Genomic DNA, 19,166 nt, shown 5'->3' with positions numbered 1-19,166 from the left:
AGCTTGTCAATAACAGGTTAGAGTATGCCTGTATTTCCTGAAGTCAAAATATATTCAGCATGATTTGGAACACAATCAAAATATTCTGGGTTTACTCCTTTACTCTCCTCTTGGTATTTACAGTGTTATTTAAACTTCTATTTCCTGTTCTCTAGACTGGTGGCCACGGTTTAATTTGTGAAATGTCAATAGTGGAACTACGTGAACGCCTCGCTCTGCTCAGAGAAGCACAGAAGGCAGCAGAGGAAGAGAGGAGAGACCAGATAATTCATGAAAAACAAGCTAAGGAACAACTTCTTCTAGACAAACTGGACCAGATTTCCCTGTACAGATCAGAACTTGGACGGGCAGCTGCTTTAAAGTCAGTGTAAAACAGCATGTGACATTTAAGACAGTGCAACTCAGTTAATATTTTGCTAGCTCCTTGAAGAGAAAAACAAGTAGAGAGAAAAATATTGCCCTGTTATAAAAATCAGTGTGACTCTTGTCAGGGATTACACTGGGGCCAGGATTTCCTTTTTCTACTGGATAATGATTTGTATCAGATTTAATACATCTTTTTCATCATTTAGGGTTGAAGATGCTCTGCAGGCTAGTGTTGACAGCATTGCCCCAATATTCAGAGCCAATATTATACACTGAGAAGGAAGTTCCCCTTTCTTCTATTCCTTTTCAGCTAATTAAAGCCAATTTGATGTTATTAGAAACAGTCTAGCTTGCCACTTAAGAGTGGTTTTTCACAGCCATCTAAACCAATCCATCAGGGCTATAGTTTTCTTCCTTCATTTGGTCTGTGAAAAGGCAGGCTTTATGGAGAACTTAAAAATATTGCAGGAAGGAGATTTTCTGGTAACAATAATAACATATATTAAACATATTATAGCAGCAGATCAAAGAGAAAATTATTCACTTACAGGCTTTCTGATCAAATTCTCAATTAATTATTCATATTTATTATTCATTATCGTAGTTATTATTCATTCTCATAAAGGACCCATACCCATCATAGATGCTTCACACATGCAGAAGACAGGTCCCTTCCACACAGCATTTCAAATCTAAGTCAAAGTTGTTTTCAAATAAAGCTGAGGAGGAAGAAAGCTTCTGTGAAGGTATAAAATCTGGCACACCTCTTGATCTTAAACCATTTCTACTGCCTCCTGGCTATTTGCCATTGCTTTCTTCCAAGCTGCTTTTCACCCTTCCCCTTTTCTGTGTTTGAGAGCTTAGTCCTTATCTTGCTGTATCTGTTTTTCAGACATGTTCAGGCTGACATTCTGCAGACATATTCTGCCAGGCTAAAAACACACATCTTTAGACATGTCTTAGATTCATCTTTATTGCTGAGATACCTAAGGTGCCTGTTACTGATTTATCATCCAGGTCTGAATCTCAGTTCCAGAGGGCAGGATTGATGTATTCATTTAACTAGTTTTCTCTGGTCCCAGCTGTAATTTGGTTTGCTGCTGGTGGTTGCTCTCTCAAGACTGCAGATTTTACTATGTTAGTACTTAAGAAGATAGTTTAATGAATTTAATGAATCAATAACTACAGCTGCAGTGGATTGACTACATAGATCAGTGACCCTCTCTTCTATGGCCTGTATTGAGAAAAGATTCTGAGACTGATTCTAACCTTAAATGGAGTCAGAGCTGGAAATAGGCTTCCACCACTGAACACTTAAGGTGGTGAAAGCCTGTGGGAGCAACACAAACTGCTGCTTTCTACCACAGATGCAAACTGGGCATTAAGAACTTGTGTGCTACATAAAACCTCTTTCACTACTAACTATTTCCAGAACCATTTATTATGCTACATGTGCAGTCTGAGTTCTGCATAGCACTGGGTTCCTTTAAAACTGACTTCATGTGTCTTGATTCAGCTCTAAAATGGTTCTCGCCCTGAATTAAGCTGTGCTTTAATGAGAAGACAACATTGATTCACTTCTTGTCCTGACATTTGAAATGGTTTTCAGAACAGACCAGGGTGCCAAAGATGGTAGAATGCAAATGAAATGAAACACTTAATTTACAAGCTTCTAGTCATACTCATGAAAGTAATACAGTCATTTTAATGAAGCCCTGTTTGCTCCAAAGTTTCATTAGAGATGTTAGAAGACATTTCCTTCCATGGCTCCCAGGCAATCTGTGTATGTTAACTTGGAAGCATCTCCTGTAAAGAGGCATCTTCAAAGCATACCAGAAATGTTGTTCTTTGGGAGCATATTTCATGCATTTTCATCTGGAACCCAAACCTATGGCTTACTTCTGGGGATGCAGGAATGTGACATGCTGCTCTGCTTACAAATGCTAGATGCTTTGCTGCAGTTTTTATTTCTCTCAGAACAAACATTAGGCTTCGTTTGTCAAACCTGATTTGCAGATCTTGAATCCTGAAATATCTATTGAGTCAGTGAGAGTGATTAATTGCTTGGGTTGTATTACCAACACACTGCACAGGAGATATAAAAAGCAATTTTTTTATGTTTACAGAATTAATTTATAATTATAGAGATAGAACAGCAAATTTTACCAGTGCTCCTTATTAGATAGCCTTATGCATCAATATAAAATTCCATGCTGTATCTTAAATTGCTTTCTGTTGAAGGCTAGTTGAAACACAATGGCTAAGCTTTGCTGAATGAATGTGCTTTAGTTAAGTGTCAGCTGGAGTTTAATTGGGTCCCTACCAAGCAGGTTCCTTCTAATATCATTTACAGACAGGCACCAACACAAAAGCAGCATGTTAAGCAAGTATATAATGAGCTGTATTAACCAAAATGGGAAATAAAACATGAAGAATTACAGAGACATCAAGTCTGCAAGCCATGACATCCATCACAGCAGTGGCTTTGTGAGCACTTGCACGACCATTAAGAATCAACTCGGTGTATAGAATTTCAGGGTTTGAAAACAGGCACTGCCACATGAACTGGACAGACATCTGTGCTCAGCTTTTGAATATGAGCACCAGAAGACTGAGGAGTGTTCAACTACATGATAATGTACTAAAGTTATCATAGAATCACAAAATAGTTCAGGTTGGAAGGCACCTTCAAGATCGTCTAGTTCCAATCCTCTGCCATGAGCAGGGACACCTCTGACACCTCTTACTAGAGCAGCTTGCTCAAGGCCCCATCCAACCTGCCTTTGAACACTGCCAGGCTCAGAGCCTCCACAGCTTCTCTGGGCAATCTGTTCCAGTGCCTCACCACCCTCATGGAGAAGAATTTCTTCCTCATGTCTACTTCAGATACTGTCATCATAGCATGATGGCACTGAGCAGTGATTCTATAGCGTGCAGTAAAGCTGCTCTGTAAACAAGTTGTGAATGCCAGGTTTCAGCTATATGATTTAAATCTGGTTTAGGTCTAGCTGGTTCCCAGAAGCAAGTACAAATTCACGACTATCAAGGTAATATATGCTCAGATGGATTTATTCTGTAGCTTGATATTATTTTACTTTCTCATTGCTCCTTTTTGATTTTGCAGGCAAGAAGAAAAAAAAAGGAAGTCTCAGTCCAGTGACAGACCTGTGAAAGATGAACGCATTTTGGACCTGCAGAAAAAGATTGTAGAAAAAACCCTGGAGCGTAAAAAGCAGGCAGGACTCTTAAAGATCACTCCCCAGAAAACCAGCATCTCATCGAAGAAGGTCTGGGAGTTACATAAGGAGAAAAGCTCTGCAATAGACCTGCTGTTCACAGACCTTTGCTCCACTGCCAGCACTGGCAAGGGGGGCAGAGGCAGATGGTGCTATACCTGACTGGCAATAGCAACACCCTGCCTCCTGCACAGGCACCATTGCTCCAAACCATGGCCTTGACCTCACCTTTTTGTCACACATTCTGTTCCCACAGAGCAGGGCTCAGCTGTACAACACTTAGCTTCCCTCTTGTAATACCACACACTCTCATCCCACCAAAACAGCATCTTACCCCTGTCTCTAACTCTTATCTTTCTCAGCTTCCTATCTCACACATCCCACTACACAGAGATGTGGTGCTGAGGGACATGGTTTAGCACCAGACAGAGCGAGGTGATGGTTGGAATGATGATCTTAAAGGTCTTTTCCAACCAAAATATTTCTATGATTCTAAGTGCAGGCTTTAAAGAAAACCAGCTATAGTATTACAAATAGGAAACATTTTTTAAACAAAAAGAAATTATAAATTCACAAGTAGAACTTTTGACTGCCTGATGTGGCTCTGTATGAATGCTCTGGTGTCATATAATGAGCAAAAAAGCCAGAGGTTGCAAGTTGTTTTGAAGTTAGATTTTGTCTTTTTCTTGAGCTTCTCACAGTGTCTTAAGATGTCACAGTGGTTTTGTTTGTATTCTGCTCAAATGCTAAAACGTCTGTTAAAACAAACAAACTAAGAAAAAAACCAAACAAACAAAGGCAAAACAATAGAAAAAAACTCAAGGTTACCATAAATTATTTATCTGTTCTGGTGTATCCTCCATCAGTGCTCTTCAGCTCTGCATGACCCTAACCAAATGTTACTGCAGAGAAGTGGCTCAATTCAGGTCAGAAACGTTCAGTGTATTTGTTGTGGTTGAATTGCCTATTGCTGGAAAGGGTGTTAGTGTAACTACAGGAAAAAAAATCCTCCCTTAGTTACAGTGCAGTAGTTCTCTGGAACACTGGTTCCTCAATAAGTAGGAAAAAAGTGACATCTTGAATTAAAGTTCCAGATTGTGATGGTCCTTTGGGTCCAGTGGGTTTGTACCACTATAAGCCAAGGTAACATTTATATAAAGATCACTGTTACATTTAATAAAACAGAATTTATGTTGCAATTTGGAAAACTAGCCATACAAAAACCTACCATTAATGAAAAAAAAATGTAATTTTCTACCACTTTAAGCAAAGAATCAGATGAAAAAGTAGCAGTTTTCTGTTTGTTCTGATCTTTTGGGGAATGCTGCCTTGTGAACCCAGCTTTTGATTCAGCAAACTGTTAGTCTGATAGGATTTGTGTACCTCTGTTGGGAAAGAAAGAAAATAAGGTGGCAGCACTGCAGCAAGCAATCCAGCTGTAGCTTGATCTCAACAGTTTGTGGAGTGCTGCAGCTGTGTTTAATTTGTGTTAAACTGAGCAGCCCACTGGAGTTACGTTTCTAGTCATCACACCCAGTTTGATGTTGACAAGTTTCCCAGTCATTTAGCAAACAACCCTGTTGCCAGCCAGCTTATCAAATAGAAGCTCAGTGTATCCTCCAAAGAGACCCCCTGTATCATCTGCAGTCTGATCAGCTGTGTGTCTTCTCCTCAGGATTCATCACAATGGAACCACTGGAAGCGACTGGAAGAGAGTCGGGAAAGACAGTTCAAGATCCTTCAGCACGGCTTCATGGCCAGAGAAACAGCTCAGAAAACCTTCAGCTGCCTGTGAGGCTGCACGTGGAGCCACAATCCGTATATTGTGCTCTGAAGTAAAATAAAATCCATCTGGAACAGATTCAGGCCTGCTGGAAATCTCCCAGTGTGCCTATTTACTACAAGGTTGAATTTTAATCTTTATTTCACCTTTGCAGTCTGATTAGAGAAATTTGGGTCATAGCGGCATAACAGAGGCACACTAGAATAAAAATGTGTTATTTTTTTTGTGACAGAATTTTATTTTTATGCTATAATGATAGTTTTTGTTTAGAAGCAAAAGCTTTAGAAAGCACAGTCCTACAGCAGAATGGCAAGTTTCTGGGTAAGAGTGTTGAGATGTGTGTTTCTGTCAGCATTACATTCTGGGTCATGGTTTGCTATGCCCATCCTCCAAAAGAATAAAAATGAGGGCTAAAACAAGCAACATTTGTTGATAGCTGCATCTTTTCAGAAGGCACAGCCAGCCCAGATCCCTACACCACATATTCCAGCGTGCCAGGAGCTGTGCACAGGAGAATTACCAGTTTCCACACTGGTTTTACTGGGTGAGGGGGAAAATGTTTAGAAAGTTTAGATGATGTGATAGTCTCCAGGAGCCAGAGTCACAACTGAGTGACCCTAAAAGACCATCCATCTCTTTGCAGATGTGAAGGCCTTCAGATTTGAAACAATAGCAGGAGAACATGACATTGTTTGATCTCTTTAGGGAGCTGCTTCCAGAAAAAGGCAAAATCCTGTTACTCACCTGGAAGATAATTTGCCCTCTATGACAATTACTATACTGTATAAAACAGACTTTAAATTACAAGACTTATTCTAGGCACAAAGCCAAGGAGGATATAAATCTGAATTAAAATCTGCACAGCAGTAGGGCTATGTAATGTATTTCTATTTTAATTCCATGCCAGTTGCTAAGTGTTTAATTATGGCTATTGCAAATATTTAAATTGAAGGAGACTGTGGCTGACATCAGAGTCAGGCAGCTGCTTTTAATGCTCTCGCAACATTACATTTCTCATGTTTTACTGAAGGGAGTCTAAGGGAATTCTTTTGTTGCCACCTAGCTGTGAAGATCACTTCCACAGTCTGCAAGCTGATAAAATGTGCTGCGTTTTTCATTCAAAGTGCATGCTACAGCACATGCTACAGTAGTCCATGAAAACCATGTAGGGCTCATGCTTTGAGGGAAGAGTTAAGGAACATAGGAAAGAAGGAATCATGGCATGCCTAGTGGGGGATTGTAGTAACTTAAACCAACAAGGAGGTGGCAAGGAGTTTATCTTCCTTTTGTGGTTGCTCATCATTCTGTTTCATTGTATTCCAGAACAGCAAAGCCAAGGAGTGACTCTAACACCTCCATAATTCACAAGTTAGCAATTAACAGGGCTGGCAGCCATGGTCTGGGATCCTACAGAACTGATGAGTTCCTTTGAAACTTTGGGATGTGTCTGCTTTTTGATAATGTTAAAAAATATAAAATCCTCATTAAGCAAATGTGTAGGCAGGTGGATTTAGGCATGTCAAACCCCCTTCATAATGCATGCTTCTTCCTCTGCCGTGTTGGACCCAGTTTTCAGAGCTCCTACTGCAATCAAGCTGATTCATAACTATTTCCTTCTCAATATTCTCCCTGCTCTCAAATGAAAGGGCTGAGGAACAGAGGAATCCAGCTGTGGGATTTTTACCTTCAGAAGTCACAAATAGTCCTACTGCTACTTTAGGATGCATGAAGTCATCCTTAGTGTTTCAATGAGCATAAAAGAACGTGAGTCTTTGGGGGGAAATACCAATTGTATTCCTGTGTTGATATTGTTTATCAATATAGACTAGTATTTTTTTTTCAGTGATAGGAGGCCTTGCAACAGAATGCACAGAATAACATTAAAAATGCCACATTCCTCTTGACAAAGGAGGCAGCAGATCCTACCCAGAACCCCTGTCCACTAGAGCACCTTCTCTTGTATTCCTCTTGCAGCAGCGTGGTACACAGAAACCTTAGGTGACCCGATGCAGAACCAGACTTAAGAGCATTTTATTTCAAAAGCAGCTGCAATGCCATTGGAGCCAGGTAAGGTGTGAAGCAATACAGCTGCATTGACACTGCTGCCTCAGCCAGGGCCTGTGGCACAGCCCACCCCCAGTCTGGTTAATCCATGCACAGATAACCAAGTCAGCAATGCCTCTGCACTTGTGTTTCATGGAAACACAGGTGGATGAATAATTCCTGAGTGATTCATTTACACTCTTGTTACACTATTTGCAGCCAAAACATGGAGCTACTGGAGCAGGTCCCGAGGACGGCCACAAAGACCATCAGAGGGCTGGAGAACCTCTCCTATGGTTACAGGCTAAGAGAGTGGGGGCTGTTCAGCCTGGACAAGAGAAAGCTCCAGAAGACCTCTGAGCAGCCTTCTAGTACCTGGCTATGAGAAAGCTGGGAAGGGACTTTTTACAAGGGCTTGTAGTGATGGGAAGAGAGGGAATGGACTGAAGCTTGAGGAGGGCAGATTTATACAAGGTATCAGGAAGAAATTGTTTGCAGTGAGGTGGCGAGACACTGGAGCGGGTTGTGCAGATAGGTCATGGATGCCTCCTCCCTGGAGGGATTCAAAGCCAGGTGTAACAAAGAGTGTAGGAGGAGGTTTCCCTACCCATGGCATGTGGTTGGAACTAGACAATTTTGAAGGTCCCTTCCAACACAAACCATTCAGACTTAAAAAAATAAGGTTTCACCTGTCTGATCTGAGTGACAGATTCATGAAGAAAAGTTTTCCTGTAATGGTACTGAAAGCTGCACATTTCAGAGACCTTACTGCAGTGTAAAGGCGCAGCCCACAAGAGCCTTCGTACATAGTTATGGTGTCCTGATGTGTACCAAGACCCAGATTACCTGAGGGAGACTGAAGGTTTCCAGCCCAGCAGCGTGCGTTCCACACCAGGCCCTCATTCCTCACCCAACGCAGTCACTGACGGCTGGCAACGGGCCGCAGGCCGCGCGCTCGCTCCGCCCCCGGCTGCATGACAAACTACAGCTCCCAGTATGCCCCGGGGCCCGGTGGGGGCGGGACCGCGCCGCTACCCGTTTTATGATTGACGAATCAATTAAAGACGATCGCAGGCTCCGCCAATAGCGGAAGAGCAGAGGCGGGCGTTTCGGTGAGCCGCTGCCGGTCGGGTGTTGAGGGTGAGTGCTGCAGGCCGGGGGTTTCTGTCTCGGGTGTACGAGCGCTGTCCGGGAGAGGCCCCGGCGCTACCTGCCTCGCCCTGCCTTTCTGAGGTGTCCGGGATGGCAGGCGGCAGGTGAAGGGAGGTAGGGGAGACGGGGAAGGCTGCCGCGCCCGGCCGCCGTGGGGGAGGGGCGGGCTGGGCCGGGCCGGCGCTGTGGGGAGCAGGGGGGGACGAGGCATCCTCCGCCGGTGCTGGCAGCAGGGCCCTGTGCGGCGGGGCGAGGCCGCCACTGTTTCCTTTTCCTTGGCGACGACGGTGATCTGAGCTCTCTTCTCCGGGCGTGCAGCAGGGGCACGGCCTTGCCCGCCTCTGTGGCGGCCCTGAGAGGCTTCCCCTCAGCTGTCCCCGGCCTGCCTTCCCGGCTCCTGTGTTGCGCTGCAAACGTGTCCCGCTTCCTCACTGTCCGGAGGGTCTGTTTTTCGGTTTTTATTTTTTTTTAAATCTTCGCCACTGCGGGGGACTCCGGGGCCTGCGAGCGCCGAAGCCCAACCTTCAAGGTCGGCCCCGGCCCCGCCGCGGCTCCACTTAGCGCCGGGCGGCCGGCCGCTCTGAGGTCCGGGGCACAGCTAGGCCTGCCCCCCATGCCTACGAAAGTGAGACCAGCCCGGCCTTACTGACAGGCTGCTCCGGCTCCTGTGGTGCTCACTGTGTCAGAAACCGTATGTGCTGCGAGGGTCGTTCGGAGGGTGTCCTGAAGTGGCTGGAAGAGACAAGTGCTGGAGAAGAGCTGATGGCGTAGCTTCTCTGGAGGAACAGGAGTGGCTCAGGACGTGCGGTGGATCTGGCGGTGTGAAGCGTGGTAGTCCGTCCTCCCATTTTGTGTGCCAGCAGGAGTGGAGGGAATGCTGCTCACCTCCATTGCAGAATGTGTAAAGGCTCGACACCTTTTTCCTTTCTTCTGTATCTGATGTTGGGGCTAATGAAAGTAAGCTGTCGTCTGGAGTTCTGCAGTAAGAGTGGTCAGTTGCTTTTTTTTTTTTTTTTTTTCCTGGCCAGTCTTCAGCTTTTTGTTATTTCTGAAATAGGACATCTGACCACTGAAAAATTTTGGTGTGCTTTGTTCTGTGGCTGGTTTGTGCCCTCCTCCTTTGGATTTGTTTTCTTCTTGTTTTGGGGGTTCTTTCTTAAGCTGCTTAACACCTGTGTCTTGTTTATCTGCAGATGTAGCTCACTGCTTAGAGCAGGCAGGGAGGTGCATCTCTATGGTAGTTTTTTCTCTCTCATCTTTTCTGTGTGTAGTCACTGGCCTGCTTGACCTAATTTGTATAGAACACAATAGAGTCAGCTTTTGTTTGCACTGTGGTTGGTGTAGTACATCTGAAAAATGAGAAGGTATTTGAGGGTACTGGAAATACATCATAGGAAAGTTATGAAAGGGTAAAATGGCAGATTACTGCTCTGTATGGTAAAAAACCTGAAGACTAGCCCTTTGTGATTGGTATGTGCATCTTCTGATCACAGAATTTATTTTTTTATGCATGCTGTATCTTTGATACTGTGTTTCCTATTAAGAGTGCAAAGAGAGCTTTTAAGAGTAGAAACGAGAAACAAAATCCTAAAGACCTAACATGGCATGTTTTGATATGCACTGTGTACTGGTTTTATCAGCTGTACATTGCATATACCAGATATTTATACTTTGTGTTTTGAATGCTTAGGATTATGATACCTTGTTTGTGTTAGTGTGTGGTAAAAATGTCTACTTCTTGGTGAAGCCAGTTTTCCTCCATTCATGCGAAGCACATGAGACTAAGAGAGGTGTAAGAAAAGTTTTCAGTTTGTGTTGGTTAGAGAATCCTATGGGGGTTTTGGAATTATAATTCAAACATGCTTGGTTAGGTCAGTTTGAACTCGGTGAAGATCTTAACATTTTTAGAGAGGAAAAAAGCTCAGCAGGAGACCAAGATGATGAATATGGGAGTATTCCTTTGCTCCTAGTGTAAACATTCTTCATTTAAATGGCTTTCCCTTTATTTATCTCAAGCATCTACCTGGAGAGAGAAAGGTTGGTGGATCTAGTCGTTAAAATGCTAGAGAACTAGCTGGAATAAACCTTGAACTTTATTGTTACCAGGACAACACTGCTTAGGCTCTTGGGAGAGCAAAATGACAGGAACAGTAACTGCATGGGCAGAGCTCTGCATATGGGAGAAGGGGGGAGTAGCTTTTCCTGCTGCTGCATCCTCTTGAGGCCGTGCAGCGAAAGGTCTGCAGGAGTTGAAAGGTTTTATTGGCTTGTTAAGTTGCTCTGCTATGTTTTCACATTTTAAAGGCTCTGGTTTTGAAAAAGAAATCTTAATTCCAGAATTTTGAATTGCAGTCTGAATGCAGCTTGCCGTAAGTGTAGTAGATGGGCTTGCCAGCAGCTTCAGCTGGAGTCACTTGATACTTGAGGAGGAGGGAGGTTGATGTGGGTTGATAGGAGATGGATAGTAACTCTTTGTATTGCCCACTCTTGGGAGGCTTGGTGCTGGGTTTGAACGTGATTGCTGGAGGAGGAGCATAGAGACCTTGTAATTCTATTTTGGCTAGACAGTCCTGTATAACAACTCAGTGTTCTACTGGGTGCTCCTGAGGCTTTGAAAATCCTGAACGAATTCTTATTGATGGGTATGAGTCTAAAGATAAAAAACTTGGAACTCTTTTGTTTCCCTCAGCCCTTCTGCACTAATAGCCTGATCTGTGGTGTATTGGAAGAAAGTGAGCTTTGCTAGATTTCTGCTGACTGCCTCTACAGTTGGGGTAATTAGCTTTCAGTGATGTTTCCTGAGTTAGCCAATAACATGTAAAAATTTGTAGCCCCATAGAAGAGGTTAGCTCTTGCAAGACAAAAATGCCTGCTGGATCATGAGACTCTTTCTATAGTCTTAATAAATCCCAGCAGTCTGATTTTCTTGTGCTTATAAACACAACTCTCCTGAGCTGGGTTATGTTCATGCTGATGGTCATAGAATCACTTTGATTAGAAAAGCCCTTTAAGACCATCAAGTCCAACTCTTTAACTCTGCCAAGGCTGGGGCTAAACTATGTCCCTCAGCACTACTCTCTGCCTCTTTTCAACACCTGCAGGGATGGGGAATTCAACTACCTCCCTGGACAGCCTATTCCAGTGTTGAATATCCCTTTCAGTGGAGAAGTTTCTTCTAATAATTCTCTTTTGGATCCACAGGTATTCCTAAACTCAATTTTCTCTGCTCTGCTGGATGTAAAATCCTCCTGAGCTGTTCATTTCACACCTGTTGGAATCTGGAGGCAGGTTAGAGAAGGGAACTGCTTACCTGCAATTTTTTGTTCTCTGAAGAATAGTGCACATTTCCCAGGGATTCCTGCCCACACACAAACGTTGTCTTCAAGCAATTGCTTTCAATTAAACTTCACTGGGCTTCCTTAGAACTTTCCCAGTTTGTTGTAACAAAGCAGATTATTCTGGTCTTGAGTTTAGGAAATGGGTACAAATGATGGAGGCTTCAGGCCCAGTTGCAAGTGTCTGAGGTGCAAATACTCAACTCTAGGACTTCCCCTCTAGCTTTGGACAGAAACTAGTGAATCAGGAATGGGAATCTTGGAGGGGGGATTTACTTCAGAGAGTAAGCAATACAGACAGGTCATCTTCTCTCTCCTTTTCTTCCAGGTTTGGGAGAGCATCGTTCCCAGACCCTGAGCAATCTGAACAGTGTGCTACCAAGAGGAATGTAAGGAATTGATCCTTGTACCTTCCTTGCAATTACTGTTTTGGGATTAGTACCTCTTCCTTTTTCTGTGGTTTTTAGATCAAGAAACACCATGAGCACAGTAAGTATTTTACTCCTCAATGCAAACACGTTTTTGTGGTACTTCTCAAAATGATTCTAAGAATTTGCAGGACATACACTGGAACAGAAACCTATTAAAACTTCATGGAACTTCATGTTCTGGGATACTGCAGCTTTTTAATCTCTTTGTACGTGCAGTAGGTCAGAGATGCAAAACCTTGACAGAACTGTGAATCAGTGTTGTCATTTGTGAGCCATCGTGGGTGTCCTTTGTGACCCAGCTGGTGAGAGATCTGGGCTGATGCCTTGTCCTTAATGTGATAGGTTCAGGCAGGAATGACCCACACCACCATTCAGTGTACATGACAGCCTTTCTTGGGAGTGTTTTGTGTATCCTTGTGTGCTTTCACTGGTGCTGCAAAGACAGGGCCATGTTAATATTGCTCCTAAAGAAAGTGCTACGGCTTGCTTTTCTCTTAGACTCAGCGCAAGCGCCGTGGAGGAGCAGTGAATTCCAGGCAAGCTCGGAAACGCAACAGGCTAGTGGCTTCTACTGCAGAAATGGCTTCAGAAGCAGAGCCAATAGAGCTTGAAGAAAGTGGTAAGCTTTCTTTTTGACTTGGTAAAAACAAAGACTGCATCTGGAGGCTTGGTGCCCCCACTTATTGTGTGGGTATTGCCAGCTTCTAGGCCGTTTACTGGGGAGGAAGGGAAACCTGTTCTTCAAAAAGCATCTCACATGGCATCTATAAACAACAAGGTTCCTGACAGCTGGCTTAGTTTGTTCCCGAGAGGAAATCCATTCACCACTTGTGGTAGATGGGTTGTGGCAGAAAGTTACTCAGATGCTGCTGGGCTGACATGCTGGGAGTCACTGCAGGTCCACTACAGAGAATGACCAACTACATTTGGGAGCCCCCAAATCTGAGAAAGATAATGAGAAGTTTATCATGACTTGTGCCCTGTCCCTTAGGAGAACCTGTGCAGCCTGGTGCTGTAAAATTGTCATATCCTGCATGATTCATGTTTTATTCTGTGTGATAAACCTGCCTCTGTGTTCAATGAATAATGTGTTGCTGAGTACCTCCCACAAGCTGTTGTCATAGTATAAAACTGTGAGGAGCACAGCCGCTTGCTTCTGCAGCTAGCCAAAGACAGTGGTGATGGTGGCAATGCTCTTATGTGGGCAGTGCTCTCGAGGGCAAAGCTTGAATGAAATGTTGCATGTGTTCCTGAAGAGAAGAGGGACAGGTCAAGGCTGAGTCATAGCTCAGACTGTTACAGAGTGGCAGGCAGTTTTATTTCTCTGCAATCTCTGATTTGTTTCTAATGTTCTGGTTTTAAGCTGGTGAAGAAGTAGTAGATCTCACATGTGAATCTTCTGAACCTGTAGTCGTTGATCTAACTCACAATGATTCTGTTGTGGTAAGTAGTAAGTGACACACTTCTCTAAATCTTCTAGTCCAGTTAGGTTTCTGTTGTGCTCCCTGATAGAATCTGGCTCCAAGGATAAGTTTCAAGTTGAAGTGGTGAGTGCATGAAAGCCACGAGCGGCAGGTCTCTGCAGCACCTGCTCTGGAGGTGCACTTGCAGAGTGAGAGGATGATCTGAAAGAGCTTTTTGCTGTTTTTCTTGGATATCACAAGTATGAAGTGTTTAGCTGTGACACTGGTTTAAGGGAGTCCAGGTAGAGAGATGCCCAGTGCAGCTGCAGCTAGGCATGGTACAAACTAGTTCAGTTTATTACTCTGTGAAGTCCTAAAAAAATCCACTCTGATTTTTACTGCTACTATTAAAGCTGGGTGAGTATCTGATCCAGGCCAAACTGGAGCTTATAACTTCTGTTTTGGGGTGCTCCTGCTTCAGTGCAAATCAGAAAGCAGCAGCAGGAATAACATGGGGGTCTCTCCTGCTGGAATTGTCCCTGAACAAAGGGACAGGCCCCAAGCTTTACCAGATAATCCGCGTTGCCCCAGTGCTAGTTCCACCAAAGGCAATAGCAGGGTTGAGGTTTGAGGTTTTTTTCTTCAACAGCTCTTAATCTACTATGAAGTGTTTAGGGATATCAAACTTGAATTTGCCTCTTTGAGGCAGAGAGAGGGAAAGCATCTCCTGCGGCCTAAATCAAATGAGTACACTAAAACTGGGGGGCAGGGAGGAGGGTGTTCAGGTGGTTCATAAGCTGCCTCCATTTCTGTCCCATTGCAGCAACATGAGCAGAACCAGAGACCCACTTGGTTCTTTTCAGAGCAGCAGCTGACTGTCTCATACTTGAGACATTCCTAATCAGAAGAGTGATACCCTGCTACCCTTAGCTTGTTCTGCTGGAATTACTTGGCTTATCTGCTGTTTGTATGTAACACTTGGGGTGCACACCAGTCTAATTGTATTTTCTTTTCTCTCCCTTCCACCTATATTGATGCAAGATTGTTGAAGGTGAGTTGATGTTTTACCATTGATATTGGAATTGTCCTCAACTTAATTTTTTTTTGTCTTTTCCAAGACACACTTGTCAACCTAAGCAGCCTTGATTGAAACTGCATTTACCAAAAGGCAAAGGACAATGCAAAAGTGTCTGGCCAGTGTCTTAGAGAATGGGCCCAATCTGTGTTTGAAGTCTCTCTATCAGAGCTTGTAGAAAGTACCTGAAATAAAATACATCAAAGCTGCTCAAAACAGGTTTTGTTATTTTCCACAAGCAGGAGTTCTGTAAGCCCAAAGTTGGTGCTGATTTTTCCTAGCTCTGGAATACCTGCTTTTGACTAAGAAAATGTCAAAAGGTGTTTTTTAGCTTTTTTCTAGGGAGAGGTAGCTTCCCTCTAGAAGGGTGATTTATTCACAGCTAGTGGAAGTGTATGAAACTTAGGACACCAGAATCTGTCGGATCAAGTTTTAGCTTTTTTGTAGGGCAAAGCAACTGTCTTCTGTAGATTTCTAGTTGAGTGTCTGGAAGTGTCCAGCCTTAATGTTTAGGAAACTAGCTTGGTTGTTGTGAACCCAGCTGAATGTGATCCATTTATAAATATTCTGCAATAGTTCATCTTTTAATCATCCATTTTGAGGCTTGATGCAGGGAGATAATTATTGTGTCTAACTTACCACAATTAAATTGCAGAGAATCAACGACCAAGGAGAAACCTCAGACTAAGAAGTCAGAGACAGTCAGACAGCTGTGTGCTGAGTAGTGATGATGAGGATGAAACAAGAGACAGTGATGTGTATGTGACAAATAAAGTATCTCGAGAACTGGGACCACTAGAAGATGAAACTGCAGGTTCCAAGTATGTGTGCCTCATGCCCTTACAAACAATTAAATTCATATATATATGGGACTAAGTTACATTGCTATAGCTGGGCTTTGTAGTCTTAACTTCATCTAGTTGGAAAGCAGTTGTGGAGCCAATAGTGTTGTGGCCAGTTGTTGTGCTGTCCCATATATGCCCTGGAGCTCTGACATGTTTGCTTGTGAGGTGGTGACCTGGCTTTTCAGTCAGGAGCCTGCACAGTAAAAACCCCATTCTGCAGAGCAACAGTCAAGTCCTACTCTAGGAGCACTTCTGATGTTAAGAATGACCCAACATATTGGACTAATGACATCAATTTAAGTGGCCATGTGATGTGGGCAGACAGCTTAAGAACTGTGGTACAGAAGGCTTTTAAAGTGCTTGGGGGCTTGGGGAAGTACAGATTTTTTAATAAGGGTGGTGTGCTTTGAGCATTTGAGATGACAGGAAGGCCAAGTAAGAAAGAACTTGGGCATGAAAATTTGGGGTTTAGGTCTTAAATACAGCACTCAGGCCTTACTCTGTTCTAAACCAGCACATTGTGATAATAGATTTGTAGATTTTTATAATCGTGGTTGTTATGTAGGTGAATAAATTCCACTAATTAGCTAATGTAAAAAATGAATCTTTTGTTTCTTCAATCTTAAGTTCTCTGTTCAAGAAAGTGCCTTCATGCTCTGCTTAGGTAAGGCTGAAACCAAACAACTCAGTATTGCAGCATTTAATTCTGACACAAAGCTGTTGATGCTGGAGATGGCCAGGGAGCTGCCTGCAGGGTTAGACTACTCTTGCTTGTGGGAATGGTTAACACCAGTTGTAATAAACGAGTTAATGTTATAGCTGCTGCATAAATCATTTGGGCAGTAAAATGGGATAATTAATGGAGTGAAATGATGGCTGTGAAACCAGGGGTGAACACAGCTAGTGCTCATTGCTTGAGTTGGGGATGGCAGGATAACAGGTGTCTCATGCTACTGTTCCAGCTGAATCAATCAGTTATCAACTGTTGCTTGGCATGGTCAGTGACATAATAAAGCTAAGTGTTTATGGTAAGGACTTAGGAAAGCAGCTTGCTGTAATAGTTGAAAATAGAGAATCTGTAAATAAAAGTGGCAGGAAGCTCTGTCTGACAGAATCCCTTCTGCAGAGTAGCTGTGTGTACCAGACAGCTGGAGGCAGGAGAGGTACAGCTGTGACCACAGCTTGTAAAAGACACTGCTTCAGTCTCTCCTCTTAACTAAAAATGTATTTGTTAATGTTTCCTCACCTTGGTGTGTTCTGCCCTCCACTTGGTAAGAAAGGAATTCTTGGTGTGGATACGTCAGTGGGCTGAGATGTTGTTAAATACAAACAGGGATGTTTTGATTTCTGGCAACCGCTTCCACATCTCAAATGGATAGTCTCCAAGGGACAGCTAGATACGTTTGTTACAAACCTCTTATTGATCACCTGCTGAAGATTCATACAGCCACACACGTACTGCACAGTCACTTGGCATCACAGAGCAGGGTGACTGACAGCATCTTTTCCCTAAGGAAAATCAAGGCACTGCCTTCCTTTAGGTAGGGGAAACCCCAACCACTGATTAAATGCAACAGCTTGAGAGAATTAAAGATCCTCAGGGATCTGCAGACCAAATGCCCTGTGGCTAGTCTGTGCTGTTGATGATTGCATGATGATTTATGTATCGGTTACCCTCCATGCATGGTGAAATTCATGGATGCCTGTTCTTTCTGCTCCTGTCCTCTCTCTGCCAAGGCCGTCTGGTACCGTGAGCTGTCCCATTTGCATGGATGGCTATTCAGAGGTAAGGATCCACATGTCATTTCTTTCATGTCAGAGGGAGAATGGGGCAGAGGGTGAGCCGCACAACTCTGAATTATGTGGGAGGCCACAGAGAGTTGGCTTTGAAGCAGAGAGCTTGGATTGAAGGTGACACTGGTTTTAACTCCAAGTCATTTCTGAGTCGTATACAGAGCAGGAGAAACATTTGCCAAGATGGCACTGAAAGGTCTTCACAGAATCACAGAGTGGTAGGAGTTGGAAGGAGCTCTAGTGATGATCTAGTCCAACCCCACTGCTAAAGCAGGGTCACCTAGATCAGGCTGCCCAGGACTGCAGTGTCCAGGTAGTTTTGGAATCCTTCTCCAGAGAAGGAGACTCCATAACCTCTCTGGGCAGCCTGCTCCCCGGCTCCAGCACCCCAACAGAAAAACTTTTCCCTATGCTTAAGCAGAACCTCCTGGGTTCCAGTTTGTGCCCGTTGCCCCATGTCTTGTCACTAGTCATTGCTGACAAGAGCCCAGCCCTGTCCTCTTGCCCCCCACCCTTTAGCTATTGATCAGATCCCCTCCCCAGCTGCTCTTCTCCAGGCTCAACAGCCCAGGTGTCTCAGCCTCTCCTCCTCAGAGAAAGGCTCCAGTCCCCTCAGCATCTTTGTAGCTTCCAGTGGGACTCTCTTCACTACTTCTCTGCCTTTCTTGAGCTGAGGAGTGCAGAACTGAATATGAATACTCTGGATGTGGCCTCACCAGGGCAGAGTGGAGTGGGAGGAGACCTTGACCTGCTGGTCACACTTTTCTTAATTTCTGTGTTCCCTGTCTTTGTAGACACTCCAAGTCCTATTTGCCTGGTGCCAAGACACCAGGCAAGTTGAGCTCTTGACCCTAAGTAGCTGTCCTGGTTTCCTTTCCTCCAGATTGTGCAGAGCGGACGACTGATTGTGTCAACCAAATGCGGCCACGTCTTCTGCAGCCAGTGCCTCCGTGATTCCCTTCGGAATGCCAACTCTTGCCCAACCTGCAGGAAGAAACTCAATCACAGACAGTATCATCCCATCTATATATGAATACTTCTGTTTCTCAGGACAAATTCAAATGGATTTTGGGGGAAAATATCATGTTTTCAGTGCTCTGAAGATTTAAAGGCAGCAAGTTGTGCATACATCCAAATAAAATTCTGGAGAAGAACTTGTAATGTATATTGACAGCTTTCTTATGGTCCAAGCTGCTTCTTGTCCTGTCCCTGGTCATAATGTTCAATTTAGGACTGTCTTTAAACTGGACCAGCAGCCTACATCAGAAAGGAAGCAGCTCATCCATGTCCTTCTACTTTTTTCATGCTTTAGTAAGACGGGGTTGAATATTTTGTTATTCCTCATTCTAAGTTATTCTCACCCTTGCATATGGATGCAGAGTAGTTCCCTTTCCAGCTGCGGATGAGTGCTTGCCCTTTTCGTTACACTTAAGGTTTTGCCCTGTAAGAAGCTGATGACTGTGGTGCTTTCTGCTATACCTTCTTTGCCCAAGAAGAGTAAGTTGTGTGAGGATGGATTTTGTCATAAATCAATATGAAACTGACAGCTGAGGTCATGCAATAACAGAACCTGCCGTTAACCAGCCCTCGGGTGCTTTGAGCAGGAGGCTTGAACGTGCAGGTATCTTTATGAACTCCATGAGATCTGAAGTATGGAGACAAATGACAATGTGTACAGTGGGAAAATACATCCTTGAATGTTC

The 19,166-nt window shown here is 43.8% G+C and overlaps 2 protein-coding genes across 2 annotated transcripts in view; both read left to right on the top strand.

The window, feature by feature from the left end:
* CFAP99 (cilia and flagella associated protein 99) overlaps positions 1-5,397 on the top strand; it is a 36,688-nt gene extending 31,291 nt beyond the window's left edge. The window contains exons 13-15 of the mRNA XM_054391675.1: positions 156-361; positions 3,491-3,653; positions 5,278-5,397. Coding sequence (XP_054247650.1) covers positions 156-361; positions 3,491-3,653; positions 5,278-5,397 — 489 coding nt within the window. The remainder of the gene's footprint in view (positions 1-155; positions 362-3,490; positions 3,654-5,277) is intronic.
* A 6,998-nt stretch (positions 5,398-12,395) lies between these two features.
* RNF4 (ring finger protein 4) lies at positions 12,396-18,895 on the top strand. Its single transcript, XM_054391543.1, has 7 exons — positions 12,396-12,404; positions 12,851-12,965; positions 13,710-13,789; positions 14,791-14,800; positions 15,480-15,645; positions 17,407-17,455; positions 18,347-18,895. Exons 1-7 carry the CDS (start codon positions 12,396-12,398, stop codon positions 18,494-18,496), a joined length of 579 nt encoding a protein of 192 aa, XP_054247518.1. The 3' UTR covers positions 18,497-18,895.
* Positions 18,896-19,166: the final 271 nt, after the last annotated feature.

This window comes from Indicator indicator, chromosome 23 (genome assembly GCF_027791375.1).
Source record: "Indicator indicator isolate 239-I01 chromosome 23, UM_Iind_1.1, whole genome shotgun sequence".
Taxonomy (NCBI): Eukaryota; Metazoa; Chordata; class Aves; order Piciformes; family Indicatoridae; genus Indicator; species Indicator indicator.
This window is presented reverse-complemented; position numbering and strand designations above follow the sequence as displayed.

What these genes read in the sequence shown, in the direction of transcription:
- RNF4 (XM_054391543.1), top strand. An exon ending in GATGAAACTGCAGGTTCCAA is followed by an intron (nt 15,646 to 17,406) that starts GTATGTGTGCCT and finishes CTCTCTGCCAAG; the next exon opens with GCCGTCTGGTACCGTGAGCT. An exon ending in GCATGGATGGCTATTCAGAG is followed by an intron (nt 17,456 to 18,346) that starts GTAAGGATCCAC and finishes CCTTTCCTCCAG; the next exon opens with ATTGTGCAGAGCGGACGACT.